The 20473-nt window shown below is 33.7% G+C and overlaps 3 protein-coding genes across 4 annotated transcripts in view; 1 reads left to right on the forward strand and 2 right to left on the reverse strand.

Moving 5' to 3' along the window:
• LOC142220620 (uncharacterized) overlaps nt 1-8160 on the reverse strand; it is a 29624-nt gene extending 21464 nt beyond the window's left edge. The window contains exon 1 of the mRNA XM_075289845.1: nt 6623-8160. Coding sequence (XP_075145960.1) covers nt 6623-7584 — 962 coding nt within the window. The 5' untranslated portion in view covers nt 7585-8160. The remainder of the gene's footprint in view (nt 1-6622) is intronic.
• A 783-nt stretch (nt 8161-8943) lies between these two features.
• Nucleotides 8944-15530, forward strand: GCC185 (GRIP and coiled-coil domain containing 185 kDa). Of its 2 annotated transcripts, XM_075289847.1 has the most exons (5): nt 8944-9145; nt 9225-9321; nt 10295-13836; nt 14809-14926; nt 15001-15530. In XM_075289847.1, the coding sequence occupies exons 1-5, from the start codon at nt 9128-9130 to the stop codon at nt 15087-15089; spliced, it is 3864 nt and encodes a 1287-aa protein (XP_075145962.1). In that variant the 5' UTR covers nt 8944-9127; the 3' UTR covers nt 15090-15530. The 2 variants fall into 2 exon arrangements, with proteins under 2 accessions (XP_075145962.1, XP_075145963.1); XM_075289848.1 differs by lacking the exon at nt 9225-9321 and having other exon boundaries at nt 8945-9145.
• Nucleotides 15531-15795: 265 nt separating this feature from the next.
• On the reverse strand, nt 15796-17914 carry DCAF12 (DDB1 and CUL4 associated factor 12-like protein). The gene is made up of 6 exons (XM_075289849.1): nt 17494-17914; nt 17283-17435; nt 16802-17203; nt 16509-16724; nt 16265-16453; nt 15796-16019 (listed from the first exon to the last, which is right to left on the reverse strand). The coding sequence occupies exons 1-6, from the start codon at nt 17758-17760 to the stop codon at nt 15870-15872; spliced, it is 1377 nt and encodes a 458-aa protein (XP_075145964.1). The 5' UTR covers nt 17761-17914; the 3' UTR covers nt 15796-15869.
• Between the last annotated feature and the right edge of the window lie 2559 nt (nt 17915-20473).

Below are 20473 nucleotides of genomic sequence, written 5' to 3' on the forward strand. Positions count from 1 at the left end.
TTCGTGAAATTTTTTTGTGTGTCGGAAACAAGGTGGACATGGTTCGAAAAATTAAAAGTCTACACAGAAAAAATATAATCAAATAATTTCCAATTACAAAGTTGATTAAATTTGAAAATTTTTTTAATCAAAAAACTATTTGATACAATTAACATTTTAATCAAACTAGAAACATTAAATCAATGATTGATTTTGTTGAAATTGTAAATAAAAAATTAACACCTCTTCCCATTTGGCTAATTCGGATATAACACATTTTTTTCACATATAGGTGGCGTTTTGTATCATTTCAACCCGAATATTGATTTTGGTGCATGATTGCCGACATGTGTCAAGACAACCTGGGTTATCTTTTCAACCCAATTTCAATCTGGATGTGGATAAGGATAATAAGAGAGACGATACTATTTTCTACCTACCCATAAACTACAAAAATTTAAAAAAGCATAATGATTCATTTTTAAGACTACACACAAAAAATTATCACCGACGTTTTTTTAAATTAAAAACTTAATTGAATTTGGAAACTGATTCAATTAATATGTTAATTGATTCAATTAATTATTTAATAAATCCGAATAGACCAATTAAAAACAAGTATATACGGCCGTAAGTTCGGCCAGGCCGAATCTTATGTACCCTCCACCATGGATTGCGTAGGAACTTCTACTAAAGGCTGTCATCCACAATCGAATTACTTGGGTTGCGATAACACTTGCCGATGGCAAGGTATCGTAAAACTTTTTAACACTGTCTTCTAAATTGTAAGTTAGCCCATACGGGGTATATATTAAACAAAAAAAGACCGATTAAATACGTATATAATATAGTTTGACAAAATTTTCTATAGAAATGAAAACTTGACAAAATTTTCTATAGAAATAAAATTTTGACAAAATTTTCTATAGAAATAAAAACTTGACAAAATTTTCTATAGAAATAAAATGTTGACAAAATTTTCTATGGAAGTAAAATGTTGACAAAATATTGTATAGAAATAAAATGTTGACAAAATTTTCTACAGAAATAAATTTTTTACAAAATTTTCTATAAAAATAAAATTTTGACAAAACTTTCTATGGAAAGAAAATTTGGCAAACATTTCTATAGAAATAAACGTTTGACAAAACTTTCTATAGAAATGAAATTTTGACACAACTTTCTATAGTAATAAAATTTGACAAAAATTTTCTATGGAAATAAAGTTTTGGTAGATTATTTTTGGCGATATGGACCAATTTTTGTGTAATAAGTCATCGGCTATATAAAGGGTGATTTGTTAAGAGCTTGATAACTTTTTTTTTTTAAAAAACGCATAAAATTTGCAAAATCTCATCGGTTCTTTATTTGAAACGTTAGATTGGTCCATGACATTTACTTTTTGAAGATAATTTCATTTAAATGTTGACCGCGGCTGCGTCTTAGGTGGTCCATTCGGAAAGTCCAATTTTGGGCAACTTTTTCGAGCATTTCGGCCGGAATAGCCCGAATTTCTTCGGAAATGTTGTCTTCCAAAGCTGGAATAGTTGCTGGCTTATTTCTGTAGACTTTAGACTTGACGTAGCCCCACAAAAAATAGTCTAAAGGCGTCAAATCGCATGATCTTGGTGGCCAACTTACCGGTCCATTTCTTGAGATGAATTGTTCTCCGAAGTTTTCCCTCAAAATGGCCATAGAATCGCGAGCTGTGTGGCATGTAGCGCCATCTTGTTGAAACCACATGTCAACCAAGTTCAGTTCTTCCATTTTTGGCAACAAAAAGTTTGTTAGCATCGAACGATAGCGATCGCCATTCACCGTAACGTTGCGTCCAACAGCATCTTTGAAAAAATACGGTCCAATGATTCCACCAGCGTACAAACCACACCAAACAGTGCATTTTTCGGGATGCATGGGCAGTTCTTGAACGGCTTCTGGTTGCTCTTCACTCCAAATGCGGCAATTTTGCTTATTTACGTAGCCATTCAACCAGAAATGAGCCTCATCGCTGAACAAAATTTGTCGATAAAAAAGCGGATTTTCTGCCAACTTTTCTAGGGCCCATTCACTGAAAATTCGACGTTGTGGCAGATCGTAAGTCTATTCATGATGAAATGTCAAAGCATACTGAGCATCTTTCTCTTTGACACCATGTCTGAAATCCCACGTGATCTGTCAAATACTAATGCATGAAAATCCTAACCTCAAAAGAATCACCCTTTATAACTAAAGACCGATATTGACCAATTTTTACATGGCTGTTAGAGGCCATATATTGACAAAATGTACCAAATTTCAACCGCATCGGATGACTTTTGCTATATATAATTATGGACCGATATGGACCAATTTTTGCATGGTTGTTAGATACCACATACTAACACCATGTACCAAATTTCAACTGGATCGGATGAATTTCGCTCCTCCAAGAGGCTCCTGAGGTCAAATCTGGGGATCGGTTTATATGGGAGCTATATATAATTATGAACCGATATGGACCAATTTTTGCATGGTTTTTAGAGACTATATACTAACACCACGTGCTAAATTTCAATTGGATCGGATGAATTTTGCTCCTCCAAGAGGCTCCGGAGTTCAAATCTGGGGATCGGTTTATATGGGAGCTATATATAATTATGAACCGATATGGACCAATTTTTACATGGTTGTTAGAGGCCGTATACTAACATCAGGTACCGAATTTCAACAGGATCGGATGAATTTTGCCCCTCCAAGAGGCTCCGGAGGTCAAATCTGGGGATCGGTTTATATGGGGGTAATATATAATTATGGACCGATATGGACCAATTTTTGCATGGTTGTTAGAGACCGTATACTAACATCAGGTACCACATTTCAACCGGATCGGATGAATTTTTCCCCTCCAAGAGGCTCCGGAGGTCAAATCTGGGGATCGGTTTATATGGGGGCTATATATAATTATGGACCGACATGGACCAATTTTTGCATGGGTGTTAGAGACCGTATACTAAGACCACGTACTAAATTTCAACCGGATCGGATGAATTTTGCTCCTCCAAGAGGCTCCGGAGGTCAAATCTGGGGATCGGTTTATATGGGAGCTATATATAATTATGGACCGATATGGACCAATTTTTGCATGGTTGTTAGAGGCCGTATACTAACATCAGGTACCAAATTTCAACCGGATCGGATGAATTTTGCTGCTCCGGGAGGCTCCCCAAGCCAAATTTGGGGATCGGTTTATATGGGGGCTATACGTAAACGAGGTCCGATATGGCCGATTTTCAATACCATCCGACCTACATCAATAACAACTACTTGTGCCAAGTTTCAAGTCGATAGCTTGTTTCGTTCGGAAGTTAGCGTGATTTCCACAGACGGACGGACAGCCGGACAGACGGACAGACGGACAGACGGACGGACGGACGGACGGACGGACATGCTTAGATCGACTCAGAATTTCACCACGACCCAGAATATATATACTTTATGGGGTCTTAGAGCAATATTTCGATGTGTTACAAACGGAATGACAAAGTTAATATACCCCCATCCTATGGTGGAGGGTATAAAAATGATTGATATTTGTTACGTTTCCACTTAAAATATGAATTGATTCAATCAATGGGTTAATCAATTCGAAAATAATTTTAAATTACGAACGTGATTGAAATATTTTCCGTTTCCAATTACACATGTGATTGATCCAATCACCCTTGTGATTGAAATTTAATAGTTTTGAACGATGGTTAGAAAGAGCGAAAAGCGAACAAGAGAATGTGTATTTTTTTCAACAACACGTGATGGAGAGATCAGTCTTTGGAAGTAACTCGTAACGAATGGTTGGGTTTTTGTTTATCGCGTAAATTGAAAAACATGATTGGCGACATTTTGTCTGCTGCGTTCGAAATGTGTGCATAAACATTTTGAACGCAACAACAAATCATAGCAAATGGTTGAAATTACCTGTGTTTGTGTTTTGTGTGCAATTATGAAAGGTGAATACCGTTTTCCATTGAAGCGGGTTTACATTAAACGGACTAAAATAATGTATTTTTTATTTATTTCTTTTAGTGAGCAATTTTATTTCGTGAAATTGATCCCATCAACTCTATCATTTTATCAAATAAATGGGAATATAAGAAAATGTTTGCAATTAAAAGTTGGGTACCGTATTGATCTTTTAAAATTGCAAACTATTTTCACTCCTAGTTTTCTTAAAACCAAGAGCGATATGGGTTTGTTGGAAGATTCACCTTGAAGTTGCAAAATAGCGTTGGCATTAAATTGCATTTTTGTTTTACCTGCCTTTTGCAGTTTGAACCCTAGTAGAGAGCAGTATATATGATATATAAACAAATGAGCTGAATTATTTAATGGTAAAAAAGTTCTTTCTTTTGGATTTAAAAATATGAAAAATATTCGAAAATAATAAAAATATGTATTTTTTTTTCTATTTCCAGAATTTGCAAAGTATCATCAATATAACACCATATATTACATTGCTTTGCCATTATTTTTGTCTTTGATTGGTTAAAATTTTAATAGACAATTTCAATGTCTGGAAATTTTGGAAAGGAATTGTTACTAAAATTAAATTACCGAGCTCCATAATACACAAAAGAAGAATATAACTCTGCAACTGAAGCTAAGAATTGAGCTTGATATCCTATGCAGGAAATGTTTAAGAAAGTTATCTTTTAATTGAACATAGTTAAATTCGAATTATTCTGTTTTCTTTCAGAAACATTAATTTAGCTTACAGGCTGCTGATTTATTGGAAATCTAGGCACATCTACATATTAGAAGGAACATGCGGACAGGGTTATTATGATAAGGAATGATTTATATAGTTTATTTTTTTTTATCCCTTTAGTTGTTATTGATCGTAATCCCAGAAAAAACTCTCATTACCCGGTAATCTTGTAGGTAGGCCTATTTAAAAATTAATAACCACTTATTAATTGGCATCGCTCCAGATTACATTTACATACGCATGTCCTAGGAGGAAAGTACTTCTCCCCAGACATACTTTCGGCCATGAAATAAGTAGTGTTTTTAAAGCATATAATCACCTAATATGTAATCACTTATTCGTTGAAAAAAATTTGTCTTTGAAACTAAATGAAAAAATTTTCATAAATTTAGTTTAGCCATTTTATTTCCATTAAGTTAATTTTTTTTGTGAAATAATAAAATTTACTTGTTTCAGTAAAAAAGAATCCTAAACTGAAAGCAGTTAGGAATAGTTCATTAACTAGAATAAGGCATGGCATTTTACTAATACTGTTTTCTTCGCGGGGTATAAGAATTTACTACTGAACAAGAAAATTTTATTCACTGATAACAAAGCATTCGTAAAAATGAACAAAACCCGAACTAAAGCCAAGTTTTACATTTAGTAAAATTTCTTATAAAATGATAATTCTAACTTCCTTTATTATAGAAAGCTTATCATACATACGAATAACACTTAGCATAGAAAAGTATTTTAGTTCATTCGTACTAAGAAATATTCAATTCTTTCAATTCTATTTTATTAAGCCAACTGCCTAAAAATTAGAGAATAACAAATCTAAAATTACCCAGAGGTATTTATTTTTGCCATTACAAAAAAGTCATTGTAACTCACCGCAATGTAATGCAATGTGTAATGAGAGCTTTACTCCAGGTAATGCAAATTGTAATGAGATGTGGTTACCTAGTTTTTTCTGGGTAATTGTATGTCCAAGTTATTTTGGAACAAAACACACAAATAACAAAAACCAAATGCATTAGCCTATAGCATAATTCAGAAAAATAAAATTTTGAAGATGTTTTATAAGAAACGCATATTTTCTTTTATTTCAAATACAACTAAATAAGATTTTACATTTTTTGATTGAAATTTATTGCCAATATCAATTATTAATTTAATTGAATCAATTAAATAGTTGATTGTTATTTGTCTTGAAATTAATTAAAATTTTGTGTGGTTGAATTTTATGTCACTTTTTTAATTGATTCAATCACACAATTAATTGATTCCTTGACAAAATTCAATTAAATTTTTAATTGAAAATCGTGTTGGTTTTCAATCAAAATGGGTGATTGATACTATCATTTTCGTGATTGAAGACATTTCAATTAAAAAAAATGATTGAATCCGCGATTTTCGTGATTGAAATAAAAAAAAAATTTTGTGTGTAGATTCAAAACAAACACTTTAGTGAGGGATTTAGTGTTCATAATCAGCTACCACTCTGGAAAATACAAGGTTACCCCTAGCTGAGCACATATAAAACAACAGCCAATGGAGATTTGAAAGGTATGAATGTGAGTAAATGAAATTGAATAATGTAATAGAACGGTAGCATAATAAAACTTGTTATCAGCAAATCAGTGCCAACATACAACTGGCTTGATTTTATCACAGCGATTAAGAAATAATATAAATAACTAAAAAACATGATGTGAAAAGAGAGAAAGAGTAGTTGTGCAAAATAATAATCGTATAAGAAAGCTCTAAAGCTTTTTACAACATTACAGCGAACATATTGGATTTGCGAAAATATTTATCTCTTCAATATTCCCGAATTAATCATGCAACCTTTATGAATTTCGCCAATAAAAGTTTTCTTCCTAACAATTGCTTAAAAACTCAAAAACATATACCTACCTTATGGCAGATTCTACAACCTCTTGTATCCGACGTAGCTTCTCTTCATTTGGTGCACTCACGCCCAAGCCCATAAGTCGCCCATGAATGGGAGTTGGAGCAAGTTTCGAGCCCGAACTACCAGTACTAATTGTGCTAATGACTTGCTCGGCCAATTGACTATTGATAGCACCTCCACCATTGCCACTGCCTCCAGAGCTATTGGGAACATCTACAACAGATGTAAATGTACTTGGCTGACGGGATGAAGTTGTTGAAGTTTGTGCAGCATGTGCCGATTGAGTTGTGGGTGGAGCTGCAGTTATTGTAGATGTCGTCATTTGTTGTCCGCCAATAGAAGACGCTAAATTTGTTGTTCCTACGGATCCCATTTGATTGGAACCAAACGATGCTGCTGCCATCAATTTGCCAAGTTCGAATTGTTGTTGGGCATTTAAATGTTGGAACTGATCCATGGTGAAATGGGCATGCATATGTTGAGGAGTTACATTTGGACCTATAAATTGCTGGGAAGATTGATGTGTATGGCTTGAAGTCGCCAAAATCGCACTTTGTGCTGTAAGCGATGATACGGCGTACGGATTCGGTGTTAGTACTGATGTCGTAACAGCAATAGATGACGCAGCTACAAAAGGTGGTGGCACAAATCCGCTAGGAACAGGTACATTAGAGGTTGAGGGTTGTGGCACAGAATGTGATGATGGTGATGATGTTGTGGATGACGAAGCTGCATGGGGATCCAAAGGCGGTGGAGCTTGAAAGCGGGCCGAAGCATATGAAAGTACCTCATGTTGATTACCACCGTGATGGGTGGCACCACTGCCATATAGTGCTGTCAGAGCTGCTCCTACATTTGTATTGTAAATCGGTGATATACCCTGTTGATTCTGCTGTTTTGGTGCTGTCGTTGCCAAAGCACCTTTCGACCACTGTGCTGCTCCTTGTCCATGCTTGTCGGACATATCGCAATATATTGATGCCCGTAATAATGCTGCAAAAACTCACACGCACCGAATAATCTATGGGCTTCGAGTCACCTCAAATGTAAGCAATAAAAATTTCCCTTCTCTTTTTTCAAAATTATCTACACTTTCAATAACAAAAAATATATCAAAACAAGTCGTCTGTTCTTATCTTAAGCTCTAAAATGAGTCGAGCGAGGAGGGTTTTCACCCCCTCAACTCCGAAATAGCACTTGTTTTCCAAAAATTACTACACACTCATTCACTTTCGTAAATCTTTGGAAGATTTTTGTAAATTAATTGATTTTTTTCCGCGAGTGCGATAACCAATGTCTCGAGAGACCATTTTGAAGTATTTTTTCTGCAATCCGTGGTTTTTCTTTTGCGTATCTTCTAGCTGGTCGTCGTTATTGTTGTAAACATATTTGCGACCGAAATCTCTGTGGCGTTGGTTTAATGCAATTTCGCCGTCGAAGATTAGGTAATTACGAAATTAACTAGTAAACAGAAATATATAATTAATTTCAATAATTATATCTTATTTGCGTTGTAGCGTGTGTCCTTTCTATCTCTCGTCCGAAGATTTTTTCCAATTGACACATTTGTGACATTTGAGATGGCACCGTTGCCAATCACTGTAAAATTGCTATAACGGAGCGCTTAGATTGTCATAAAATTTCCAAATCTTGCGGTTTCTGGATAACAGGTGGCAGTGCTCAAATATCAACAATTGTTTCTGCGTTCATGATAAACAATACCAATCACAATAGTATAATAGCAATAGGAATTTGTGGGTGTTTCTGCAGACTGCCACTATACCTAACCTAATACTACATTCACTCTAGGCACGGAATCTCCAAAGTAAGTGATGGAAACCTCGATATTTTGCCAATATAAGGAAATGAGATTGTAACGAGATTTTTGTTCTAAATATCGGTGTAAGCTAAAATAACGTTCCAGTGTTTATGTTTTTGTTTTATATACAAAACAACATCAATTAAATCCGAGAGCTAGAGTTTTGTGTTCAGTTTCAAGATTTAGTGCATAGTGGGAACGTAATAAAAACGTTATTATTACAAAACTAAAGCGTTAGATGTCTCTGGCAACATGATGTGTCGATACGACTCTCAAATATTTGCTGCACACAAGTTTTTAAATTAAAACCCACAACAGTAATTTAAAAACACTGAAACAAAATTAAAAAGAGAATGTGTGAAAGTTCTATTTTGCTTTCCATATTGTCTTTCTTCGTTTTCCTGGTTCTTGGCTCAAAACTTGACAGTGAAACAATTTCAATTCATAGCCCTCTACAGCTGACGGCTACTCTCTCAATAAATGAGAGCAGGGTAGTATCTTAATACCAATTATCTTTGTCAATTCAGTGTCATTTTAGCAAGAAAAAAAGAAAATAAATACAAATAAAACTTAAATACGACTAAATTCCCAAAGGAATTGAGTCTTATAAATATACAAAAATATATTTATTATACCTATTCTCTAAGTGACCAAGGAAGTTTGCATTGTATACAAGAAAACAACCAAGATGGATCAGTCACAAGGGGTAATAACAATACCTAAAAACTATTAAAATACGTAAATTTGATACGTGTTCGTTATCTCTTATTTCAATTAAATTACAGCAAAAAGTTTCCCTAGAATCATTGAGTAAGGAAGAGATCATAAATAAATATAAAGGATTGCTGGGTATTGCCAAAAAAGCAAAGCAGGCTAAAGATGGTATGTAGAAATTGGATAATGTTATAAATTCAATGTATGACGAACTAGAGCAAAAACAATGTCAGTTAAAACGAGCATATGACATAGTGAATGAATTGGTAGATTCATTTACCATCATACGGGAAATTGATCAATTCTGGGGCCGGTAGAGGACAAGTCCCTGACTGGCCCAGTTCTAGACAAAAATTATGGAAGGGACTGGTCAATTTTTTGGTCCCTTCCATACTTAAATTTACCCCCATTCCAAAGTACCGCACATTTGGGATGTCCACATATAACAGGTTAATTTTAATGTGATAATATAGCAAATGCTCACGAAAATTTTCCATTTTTTGGATTGTCCAAATTTGAGAATTTCTGGTATTTTGTAGGTAATATCAATAGAGTACTCCTGCGATAGTTCCATCAGTTAAAATTGGTACCAATTTCTCGTGGGGTAGTTCCTCATATACACAAGGATTTATGTTAACATTTTTTAGGGGTATTTTAGGTGTTTTATCCCAACAAAATATAAATCCAAAACTATTATGGCGATTTCGATTGGGAAAAAAGGTGCAGCATTCTCGAAATTGATTACCAAAGATAAAGGACACTGTCATAAATTTCGGATGCTCTATCCCTCACAATATCATGAATTAACAATAACTTTGGAATGACACTATTATTTAAGCGAAAATACAATGAGGGAAAAATAAGTGTAACACCCGGGCAACATATTTTTTGCGAAACGAAAACGCCCTTAGATTCTAGCTGCATGCTCAGAATATTCAATTTTACTTGACCTAATTAGTACTCTTAAGAGTTTAAATCAATCAATTTACGAGTGAGCATTAGTTTCTTTACAGCTGTAAAGCCATTCTAAACTTACTCATATGAATTTGAAATTAATTTTTAATTTGCAACAATTAACATTTTATCAAAATGTCTACCAATATAAATATTGACTAATTTTGCAAACCATTTCTTATTGCAGAGATATTTGAGGAAAATCGTAAGCTAAAAGAACAGCTGCAACAATGTGAAACCCAAAAAGAAGCAGATAAAAATGCCCTATTAACCATGAAGGAAATGTTGGAAGCATACACAGAGCATAAACTTCAACAAACAACACAAATAAGTGATTTGGAAAAACGACGTAAACTTGATAGCGAACAATTGGAAAAGCTGTCGATAGAAAATGAAAGTCTTAAGCGTCAACTGAATAGGTTAACGCAAGATAATGATTCTCTACTTACGGACATAGAAAATATGGAAGGTCAATTGAAGCAAGTTAGTGGCTTGGGAAAAGAACAAAAACGCCATTTAGTATTGCTTGAACAGGAAATAAATCAACTAAGAGAGGCTGAAACGAAAAATCTAGAATTAATAGCCACAAATAATGATTTGACTAAAGCATTGGATGAGCTAAAGGAGAAATACACTTTTATAAAGGAAATAAATTCGGAACAAAGGCAAAAATTCAACTCTCTCAAAGATAGATTTATAGAAGTACACAAAAAACTGAAGAAACTGAAGGAATGTAAGCGTATTCTTCTGGAAACGCAACACGAATATGCGGATTCTGTTACCCAATGGCAAATGGAAATAATTAGAGCATCAAAATTACTATGCAAAGAATTGGATGGTTTGCGATTGGAAAATATACAGCTTCGTGAGAAATTGGGTCATACTGCTGTGAAAAAATCAAGCCCTATAGATGATCATCTCATTGAAAAAGTCAGTTATTTGTTGAGGATTTTGGAGAATGTTAAAAAAGATTTTAATATTTTGAAAGTTGAAAATTTGGAGTTAAAACAACGAATACCTACGTCCTCCCCGTTGGTAGTATCTAGAAATGGCGGTATTAATATCACCGAGGAAAGGTTAAATGAACTTTTGCATTTAAGTAAACTAGCTCATGATGAATATCGATTGTCTGTTGAAAGAAATTGTCCGAAGACTAGTACTAATTGTTCTAATCTTGAACCACAAACGTTTTTAAATGTATCACAATTGGAAACATTACAATCATTGGCTTATAAAGTTGAGAAGGAATATCGAAATCAAGCAATCGAACTAGGCAAACTGAAGGAGGAATATGAAAAATTAAAGACTATATCATATTCTATTAATACACCAATTGGAGAGCAAACCATAGAGGAATTGCAAAAGGACAATCATATGCTAATTGAAGAAAATAATCAAAATGTTAATAAAATTAAAACATTAGAATTGGACTTATCAAACTTGATGCTGGAGAATTCAAAATTAACTAAACAATTAGATGAAATAAAAAACGCTTCCAATTTGGAGGGCGAGACAACATTTGATCTACGAAAACAATTGGAGATAATAGAAACATCTTCTAAAGAATATCAGGAAATGTATAAGCAGAAGGAGAGGGAACATTACGAGTTACTCGATGAAATGCGTGAATTGAATGATGCCCTTAAAGCGAGAGGTGATTTGATATCTCGCCAACAAGAGGAACAGACATTAATGAAAATGGAATTGCAAAGTAGTACAGACAAATTGCTAGCCCTGCAAAACGATATAAAAACTAAGGACGAAGAATTATCCGAAAAAACGAATAATTTAGAGACCCTCACAAAAACATTGGAGGAGACTAGACAGAAATTAGAAAACCTAGAAACTACAACCAATTTAAGTGAAGAAAAAGTGCGAATTTTAAATGCTGAATTGGAAATATTGAAAAATTCCGCAAACAATGCCGATATAGATAATCAAAGTGACATTCTATCTACGTCCACAATTTCAAGGGCTGATGAAATGCAACGACTTAAGGAAGTAGAGGATTCATTTGAAGATAAATACAATAAAATTCGTAGTTTAGCGGCAAAATTAAAGAAAAAATTACAAGATGAAGTCAGCCATAAACAAGAATTGGAAAAAGAAGTACAAGAACTTCGTAACCGAGAAAGCTCGACAACATCTAAAATAAATGATTTGCAAACGACAATTGGTGAAGTCGAGACACTAAAGGAGCAACTTTCAGGAAAACAAAAGCAGATTGATGCTTTGAAAAATGAAAATCAAAAATTGAAGTCCTCACGCAAACAAGCCAATGTGTTAAATTTAGAAATTGAAGCTGCCGAAAAATCCCTCACAGAAGTTACCAATAAACTTGCCATTCGCACCTCTGAACTAGATAAAGCTCAAGAGTTAATAAAATCCAAGGATTCGACCATAAATCAATTGCGTAAAGAAATCGATCTTCTTGAATCATCCAAGCATGCCGAAACAAAGCATTCGCAAGAGCTTAAAGATCAAATTGATCATTTGCAAAAGAGCCTTAAAGATGCCCTACACAGCAAACAATTAGCTGCCGAAAAGGCAACATTTTTAGAGCAAGATGTGGAGAATCTAAAATTGGAATTAGAATCATCCAAATTGGAAATTTCCAAAGAAAAATCCAATTTGGATAAGACTCTCAATAGTCTTAGGGCGGAGAAACAAGAATTATCAACACAGCTTTCTAGCACCCAACAAGCACTTGCAGAATGTGAGAAAAATTTGAAATTTTCCGAAAGAGCCACGGAGGATCTACGTATTGAATATTTAGATTACAAAGTTAAAGCCCAAGCTGTTTTGAGAAAAAATCAAAATCGCGACTCAACCAAAGAAAGAGAACTGGAAGAGGAACTACTAACCTTAAGAACAACTGAAACTCAATTAAAAGCAACAATAGACAGTTTATCCACAAAATTACAACTAATGGAGAGCGAGAAGGAACTTCTTATTGATGACAACTATCAAAAGAAACAACGTTCTCAGGAATTAATGGATTTGGTCGAAGATCTGAGGGAGCAAAACGATAATCTTAATCAGGAAATGCAAAGACATATTAAACAGCAGAATGAAATACTGAAACAACATCGTCAACAAATAGAGACAATGGACGAATGTCACAAAGATCAGATAAAGTCGATAAACTCTAACCACCAAAGAGAGATTGAGCAATTGAAAAAAGAGCTATCCCTTGGCAACAATGTTCGCTTACAGCCGATAGTTGGAGCCTCAAAAACAACTAACATTATGCATTTCAACGAAAACCCATCGAAAATTGATTATCTTCTAATGGAACGCGAAGATGCTGAAGGTTCGGAAGAAGCTGCTGAAACTTTGGCAACATTAGCTGCTTCGAGAAAAATTTCAAATGCATCATCGTCCAAACGTTCACATGATTTTATACCATTGGATGAACTTTTAAATACACCGATTAATGCCATAAATAGTGAAACTTTAATTATCTCACCGTCCACAAATACGATGACAGACACAAATAGCAATATGGACATTTTACAATTGGAATTGAACTCTACCAAAGAACGTTTGCAAAAACAAGAAAGTAGGGTTCGTCATTTAACCGCTTTATTGGCTGAGAACGAACAAGATTTGGCAAAATTAACACAGATGAACGATATGCTTAAGGAGGAATTACGTAGACAAGAACGCTCTGTGGAAAGGGAACAACATTTACATAATTCTGAATATGTCAAAAACGTTATAATGAAGGTAAGAAACATGCACATACATTTGTCATAAATACCATAAGCAATATAGCCCTGCGGGAAATAGATTAACCTCAGGGTAGGATCAGAACCAGTCCATGGTTTTTAACTGTGTTCGAAACTACAATACCAAATTGAATTCGAAGTCTACTTTTCGGCTTTTTTGGTCACCATTAAATCTATTTTGGCCATCATAAAAAGTCGGTTTGTCAATTTGGGTCGATTTTCATCAAATGAATGGTTGAATTTAAAGAGTTGCTTTCTATTTTTTACACTGAGTAGATTTCCTATTTTGTGTGTCTATTGAAGATATATTACCACCAACAAATTATACATTTTTAAATTGGTCCGATTTTGGTCCATTTTCGTCACATCGGTATTTTTTTCAAATTTTGTACAGAAATAAACTTAAAAAAATTATATGGATACAAAATTATGCAAAAATTTTGTAAAAAATTTATATAGAAATAAAATTTTGCGATAACTATCTATAGAAATAAAAGTTTGAAAAATTTTCTATAGTAATGAAATTTTTACAAAATTTTCTAATGAACTAAAATTTTCTACAGAAATAAAATTTGAATTTTCTGCATAAATACAACTTTGACAAAATTTGCTGCAGAATTAAAATGGAAATCAAATTTCGGCGACATTTTATATAGAAGTAAAATTATGACAAAATTTTCTATAGAAATAAAATTTTGACAAAACTTTCTGTAGAAATAAATTTTTTATCAACATTTTCTATAGAAATAAAATGTTTACAAAAATTTCTATAGAAATAAAAATTTGACAAAATTTTCTATGGAAGTAAAATTTTTGGGAAAATTTTAACTTTTAAATGATATTAATTTAATTTGGAAAAATGGTTCGCTGGTACGAATTCTGGTTCAAGTTTGGAAAAATGTTGGCCCAAAATAAAAATTCGTTGTGGCAACGCTGATTACCACTCGCTAATTCCTTACTCTTTTTACAGTTTTTGACCCTTAATAATGCAGATGAAAAGATACGCCTTGTGCCTGTCCTGAATACAATTCTTAAATTGAGTCGTCCCGAAACCGAAATACTCAATTGCGTGGCAAAAGGACAAAAAGGTAATTTATTTGTTTTTAGCTAATAAACATCAAGAATCAAATTGAATTAAATTTTTGAAATATATTCTTTATAGTTTCTGAACCGATACAACGTGGAGGAGGAGGTTGGGGCAATTTTTTACCTTGGAGTAGTGGCAGTGGGACGAGCAGCAATAATAACTAATAATGAAATATTCAAATTTCTTGTATAGTATTAAAAAGATAATATAATTCTATGTAAATTACGTCGTTACCTAGAGTTAAAAAATAATAGAAATTGTAACGCAATATTTATTACACTATCAATATTATTTATTGCATATAATGTGTGAATAAGTTTCCATATTTATATTAACGTCGTAATATATGTAATTTTAATTTATTGTATTATTTACTATTGCCAATATATTTATAGAGTTGAAAGGGTATTATAAAATGGATATTCAATTCAATAAAAATAATTACATTTCCAGGTGTAATGAAATTCGATAATATTGTGTATATATGTATGTATTTATAGAAGTTATGCAAATTTTCCAATTTTAAGACTATTAACTAATTATAAATATATAAAATAAAATTATACAAACATCACAATAAAATCTTAAAATATAAATAAACCGAATGAATATGTGTTCAATTTGCATATGAATTTCTTACATTGATTGTTGAGAAAATAATTCTTTTCAGGTATTTTTGCGGTAACATAATGTTGTATTTATAATTGTTTATATAAATTATATAATTTTATTACGAAACGTCACAATATAAAAACTTCAGATTATGTGGACCAAATTACAAAAAAAATCCAAATATGTTAGTTTGGGTCTTCCATTGAGAAGTTTCGATCGTAATGAGTGAGTGAGTGCGAATGAAACTATCTTCCTATATATGTATATTTACTTAAAATGTAATCAGTTTTATTTTCTCATTTTTCTTCTTCTATATTATTAGCTTATTGAAACTATTGCCAAACGCCTGCATAATTACCAACCAATGTAGCTGGTAAAGGACCACCAGCAGCAAAGAGACGCATACCTGTGCTGTCATAACAATGTGTGTAAATAGCTGGAACATATTTAACATTAAATCCATCCATTTCATCCTCGGGATACTAGAAAAAAAATTAAAAAAAAAAAAACATATATATCATATATTTATTGATTCACTAAAACATTTTTTTAAATTAATATTTTAATCGATTTTTTAATTCTTTTCGCGTTTTCTCAGAATGCATTTAAACAACTGAAAATCAAGAGTCAAAGGTTGGATAAATTAAAAATGTAAGAATTCGACTTTTTTGCTTCTGAAAATCAAAAAACGAGCTGACGATGACCTACGGAGCATAATCCTACTTACCACTATTCCTTTACTACATTTCAGTGTAACGGTACGCGATGCATTAACACTACTCTCTAAATATTTTCCAGCACGTATGTCATAAAATAAAAGCATTCCCAGACCTGTACCAACAGTCAATAGATTGCCTTCAAATGATGTAGCTCTGATACCACAACCTGAATAGCGTGAAGTGATTTTCTTTATTGTCTAATAAAGAATAGAATTTGAGAAATTGTTCTGAATGATTTATTGTCTCTACTACCTGTAATGTTCGTGTATCCAAAAGAATAGTATATGAGCGGCAACCAATAGCATACAACCCATCACTGTGATAGGCTATACTAACATTATCTTGACAATTTGGCAGTTTACGCGAAAGCTTTTGCTTAAATGTTTCCGCATTGAAAACATGAATATACCCATTCAAGGATAAGGCGGCAATTTCTCGGAATTCCTTATTGAAACAAAGTGAGCGGATCTAAAAATTAAAAGAAATATTAGACTCAAATTTATATAAGAATTCCCGAACCTTCATTTCTGTTTTTATTCACATACCCTTTGGGCAGTTCGACAATCGCGAACACATAATGGATTTATTGTGGCAAAAGTTGGACAAAACTCTTTGCCACCATCTGGAAATTCCATGTGGTCCTCATTAACACGCCACAATGCCATACGAGAGTCTTTTGATCCTGATACTATAAATTGATCGTCTAGCCAGCACATTCCCATAATTAAGTCACTATGTCCATTTTCTCCCACACATATTGGATCCAAAGTAGGCAGTCTATATATGGCAATATCAGCTGAATGCCTGGCACCTGTGGCTAAATACGTTCGACTTGGATTTATTTCGATTGCATGCAATCCTCCTTGTACTTCCGGACGATTAGCTCTGTTTGTTGATAGTGTTGGAATAGCATCGACACGTCGCATATTCACATCGTAAACAAGAAGCTGTGTAAGAAAAGAGGTAAAGTTAATGTTCCATATTTGTTATAAGTTGTTATAATTAGATGATATATATTCCACGTACCTTGTTGCATTTTGTACCAAAGATAACCTGACGATTACTCAGCCATTTGGAACAGAACACTTTGTTAATATAACCCAAACTAATTTGAGTTTCCCGTAGCATATCATGTGTCAAAACGTATCTACTTGTTTGCTCAAAGTTGATGTTACGTCGCTGAAAGTGAATTGTATGTAAATAAAAATAACTCCAGCTTTATCCATTATAAGTATACCTCATTCAAGCCATTCTCTCTACTTCTAATAAAATCATAAACATTGTACGAAGTATTCAAAACTTCTTCTTGTTGTTCCGGTGTTTCCTCATCACTTCCCGAATCCTCATAGGTCACAAAATCGTCTGGTTTATCCGGCTTTCTACGGCGTTCTGCTCTTAGGGCTCTTGACTTGACTCTCCTTTCTTCTAGACGAGAATTTACATGACAAGAAGGATATATCCCAACCACACTGTTTCTTATCGTTTGGACCATGCCATTGAACATTGTAGTTGCTGCGACGAAATCTGCTCAATGATAATTGAATATTGTGATATATTCTCGAACAGACAGTATCCTCAGATAAAGGACAAAAAATATTGAGGACTGGACAAGAGCAAGAAACCAATAATGGGCATTCGAAAACAGAGGTGTTAAAAAATTGCACAGCTGTACATTTAGCATAGAAGTGTTGCATAGGTTTTATGACAAAGCCTGTGTGTCAATTCGTAGTTTCGTACAGCAATTCTATCCCTGCTAGCATTTCAAAATTTCATTTCATCCTCATCGCTACTACGTAATGCGCTTTACAGACTATCAGTTATTCCGGACGGCGATACGACTTGTCGGCGATGACTAAATAATCGGTAAATGTGTTATTGATCCCATAAACATGCAGCGGTATCGATTATGCCTTCGGACTAAACTTATAATGTGTCCAATGTATGGGATATGTTCGATACGAGCACTGCCCTGCCAACATTTTTTGAATTTGGGGGCGCTTCTGAGAATCCCCACTACGTCGAAAATAATCATATACGACATCAAAAACTCGTCGAAAAAGCGGCGTCACTATTGGGAAATTGTACCACGTCAAGTTACTACAAAAAAGTTTCTCATCAGTGCAATTATTAGATGCCTATTTAGATCAATTTAGAAGGACGCCAATAAGAGCCCCTGCAAACTATCAGAAAAAGTTCATTTTAAGGTAATTGTGGAAGAATCATTGTGGTCAAGTAAAACACGATTGTGTAGATGTTTATTGATTTGATTAAAGTCAAAATCAGCTGATAAAGGAATCGTATGGCATTGGTAAAAGTGGCAATTATTTATTCTTTCAATTGTCCTGAAAAAAAATATTTAAAATCCAGAGTAAAATAAAGGTTCAAATTTAATTGCGTCACCTATGAGTGATTGTGAAGTGGATAATTTATTCGAGGAACGCCGATATGAGACAAATAAGACTATAATACCCACCAAAGTTAAGAATGGAAGTCAGTCAAATGGATATTCGCCATCTATTAACAAAAACTGATGTGCGTGGTATTTTGGGTCTGGAATATGTTATCATGATACTCAAGTCATCTTCGAACAATTCTCCAGCTATGAATGCGCAAGTTTGTTTGAGATGCATTTGCTATGCAGTGTCATTTGGAGAGCTGCAACCACCATAAACATATGATTTTGACATCTTAAAATTTTGTCGAAATAAAAAAATTGTAATCATATGGGCCCATGATTTAACCTTCTTGTTCAACCATGGGTTAAGGGAAGTTCTTTTCGCGTCAACAAACGTAGTACCCACCCTAACACATCAACACTCGCCAACTATTTTGCCATCACTATTGTTACAAGAGCCATTTTATATTTTGTGAAACACCAAGCGCATCTTGTTTATTATAAATTATTTAAATAAAAACTTAAATATGTGAAAGGTATATTGGTGAACAATTTTCGACTTGTATATAGTTTTTCAAATATTTTCCAGACACGCTACCCCCATCAAGAATAAAAACTAAAGGCGAATATAGCTGAATCGCCACTTACAAATCAACATAATCCCTTTATTAAGACAATGTTCAATGTAAGTAAGTAAGTAAGTATTTTTTATTGAGTCTTCTTCTTTTTCGATAACAGGGTATGTTTTTAACTCTAAATGATAGTGAGAGATATAGAACTATATTTGTCTTATTCTAATACAATGATTTGTAGATGTATGCTACTTGCGATTTCATTTCAAGTGAGAAACATGTTGGTTAACATAAAGGGAGAGAATAGCGAGGTTTGCTCCCGGCCTCTGATGTGTCTTGACATGAATGGGTAATGTCAAATAAATAAATAAATAACAAAACAACTTAAAAACTACATAAATATAAATTGCACGTAATAAAATATGATTTGTGATATTAAGGTGTATATATACATATGTATGCGTGTATCAAAAATGGTTGTGAGTTATATGGTTTTTTTTTTGTTTTTTTTTTTAGCCTCTGTGAGTTCCAGGTACATGTTTTGTGTAAAATTGTGGAGTAGAGTATTGGACTGGGTCGTTGTCGTTTACTGCATTTATAATTCCTATCGGTGAGAGGTATGCTGAGTCAGTCCAGCTGATAGATTTTTCGGTTTCATGTATTTCATTCAATAGTACGTTTTCGTGGAATTCCAGGTTATCGGCAAACTGTTTTTGAAGACGAAAGGCGAATTTGCAGAAGGGCTCGATTCCTGAAGAGTTATAGATGTACGTATTTGAATACTTCTTATGTTGGGATTCGTAATGTCTATTGATGCATTTACGCAGAATTGTCCTCTCGAATACTTCTATTTCTTTGGCAACCGTTGGTGAAATTGCAAACCAGATTGGGAATCCGTAAGCCAGTATGGGTCTGACAACCACTTTGTAAAGCAGTAATTTTGTTTGTTGGGGTAAATATTTGTTGTTGAGGAGGTATGTGAATATTCCAGCAATTCGTTTCGCCTTTTGTAGGGTTTGTCTAGCGTGATCATTGAATTTCATCAAGTTGTCAAAACATATGCCTAGGTATTTTATGCTAGGCTTAAAAGGTATTTCGATCCCGTCGAGAATTGCTCGTAAAGCTTTGCTCTCTGGAACAACTGATCGTGGACATTTCCCCGATGGATTTCGGATACAAATGGTTTCTGATTTTGAGGCGTTTATTTCAATACCCCACGTTTTGTAGTATCTGTGAATAACTTTTAGATG

This window comes from Haematobia irritans, chromosome 1 (assembly GCF_050003625.1).
Source record: "Haematobia irritans isolate KBUSLIRL chromosome 1, ASM5000362v1, whole genome shotgun sequence".
Lineage (NCBI taxonomy): Eukaryota > Metazoa > Arthropoda > Insecta > Diptera > Muscidae > Haematobia > Haematobia irritans.

What these genes read in the sequence shown, in the direction of transcription:
- GCC185 (XM_075289847.1), top strand. An exon ending in AGCAAAGCAGGCTAAAGATG is followed by an intron (nt 9,322 to 10,294) that starts GTATGTAGAAAT and finishes TTCTTATTGCAG; the next exon opens with AGATATTTGAGGAAAATCGT. An exon ending in CGTGGCAAAAGGACAAAAAG is followed by an intron (nt 14,927 to 15,000) that starts GTAATTTATTTG and finishes TATTCTTTATAG; the next exon opens with TTTCTGAACCGATACAACGT.
- DCAF12 (XM_075289849.1), bottom strand. Translation starts at nt 17,760, where the DNA reads ATGTTCAATGGCATGGTCCAAACGATAAGAAACAGTGTGGTTGGGATA. An exon ending in TGGATACACGAACATTACAG is followed by an intron (nt 16,454 to 16,508) that starts GTAGTAGAGACA and finishes ATTCTTTATTAG; the next exon opens with ACAATAAAGAAAATCACTTC. An exon ending in AATGTAGTAAAGGAATAGTG is followed by an intron (nt 16,020 to 16,264) that starts GTAAGTAGGATT and finishes TTTTTTTTCTAG; the next exon opens with TATCCCGAGGATGAAATGGA.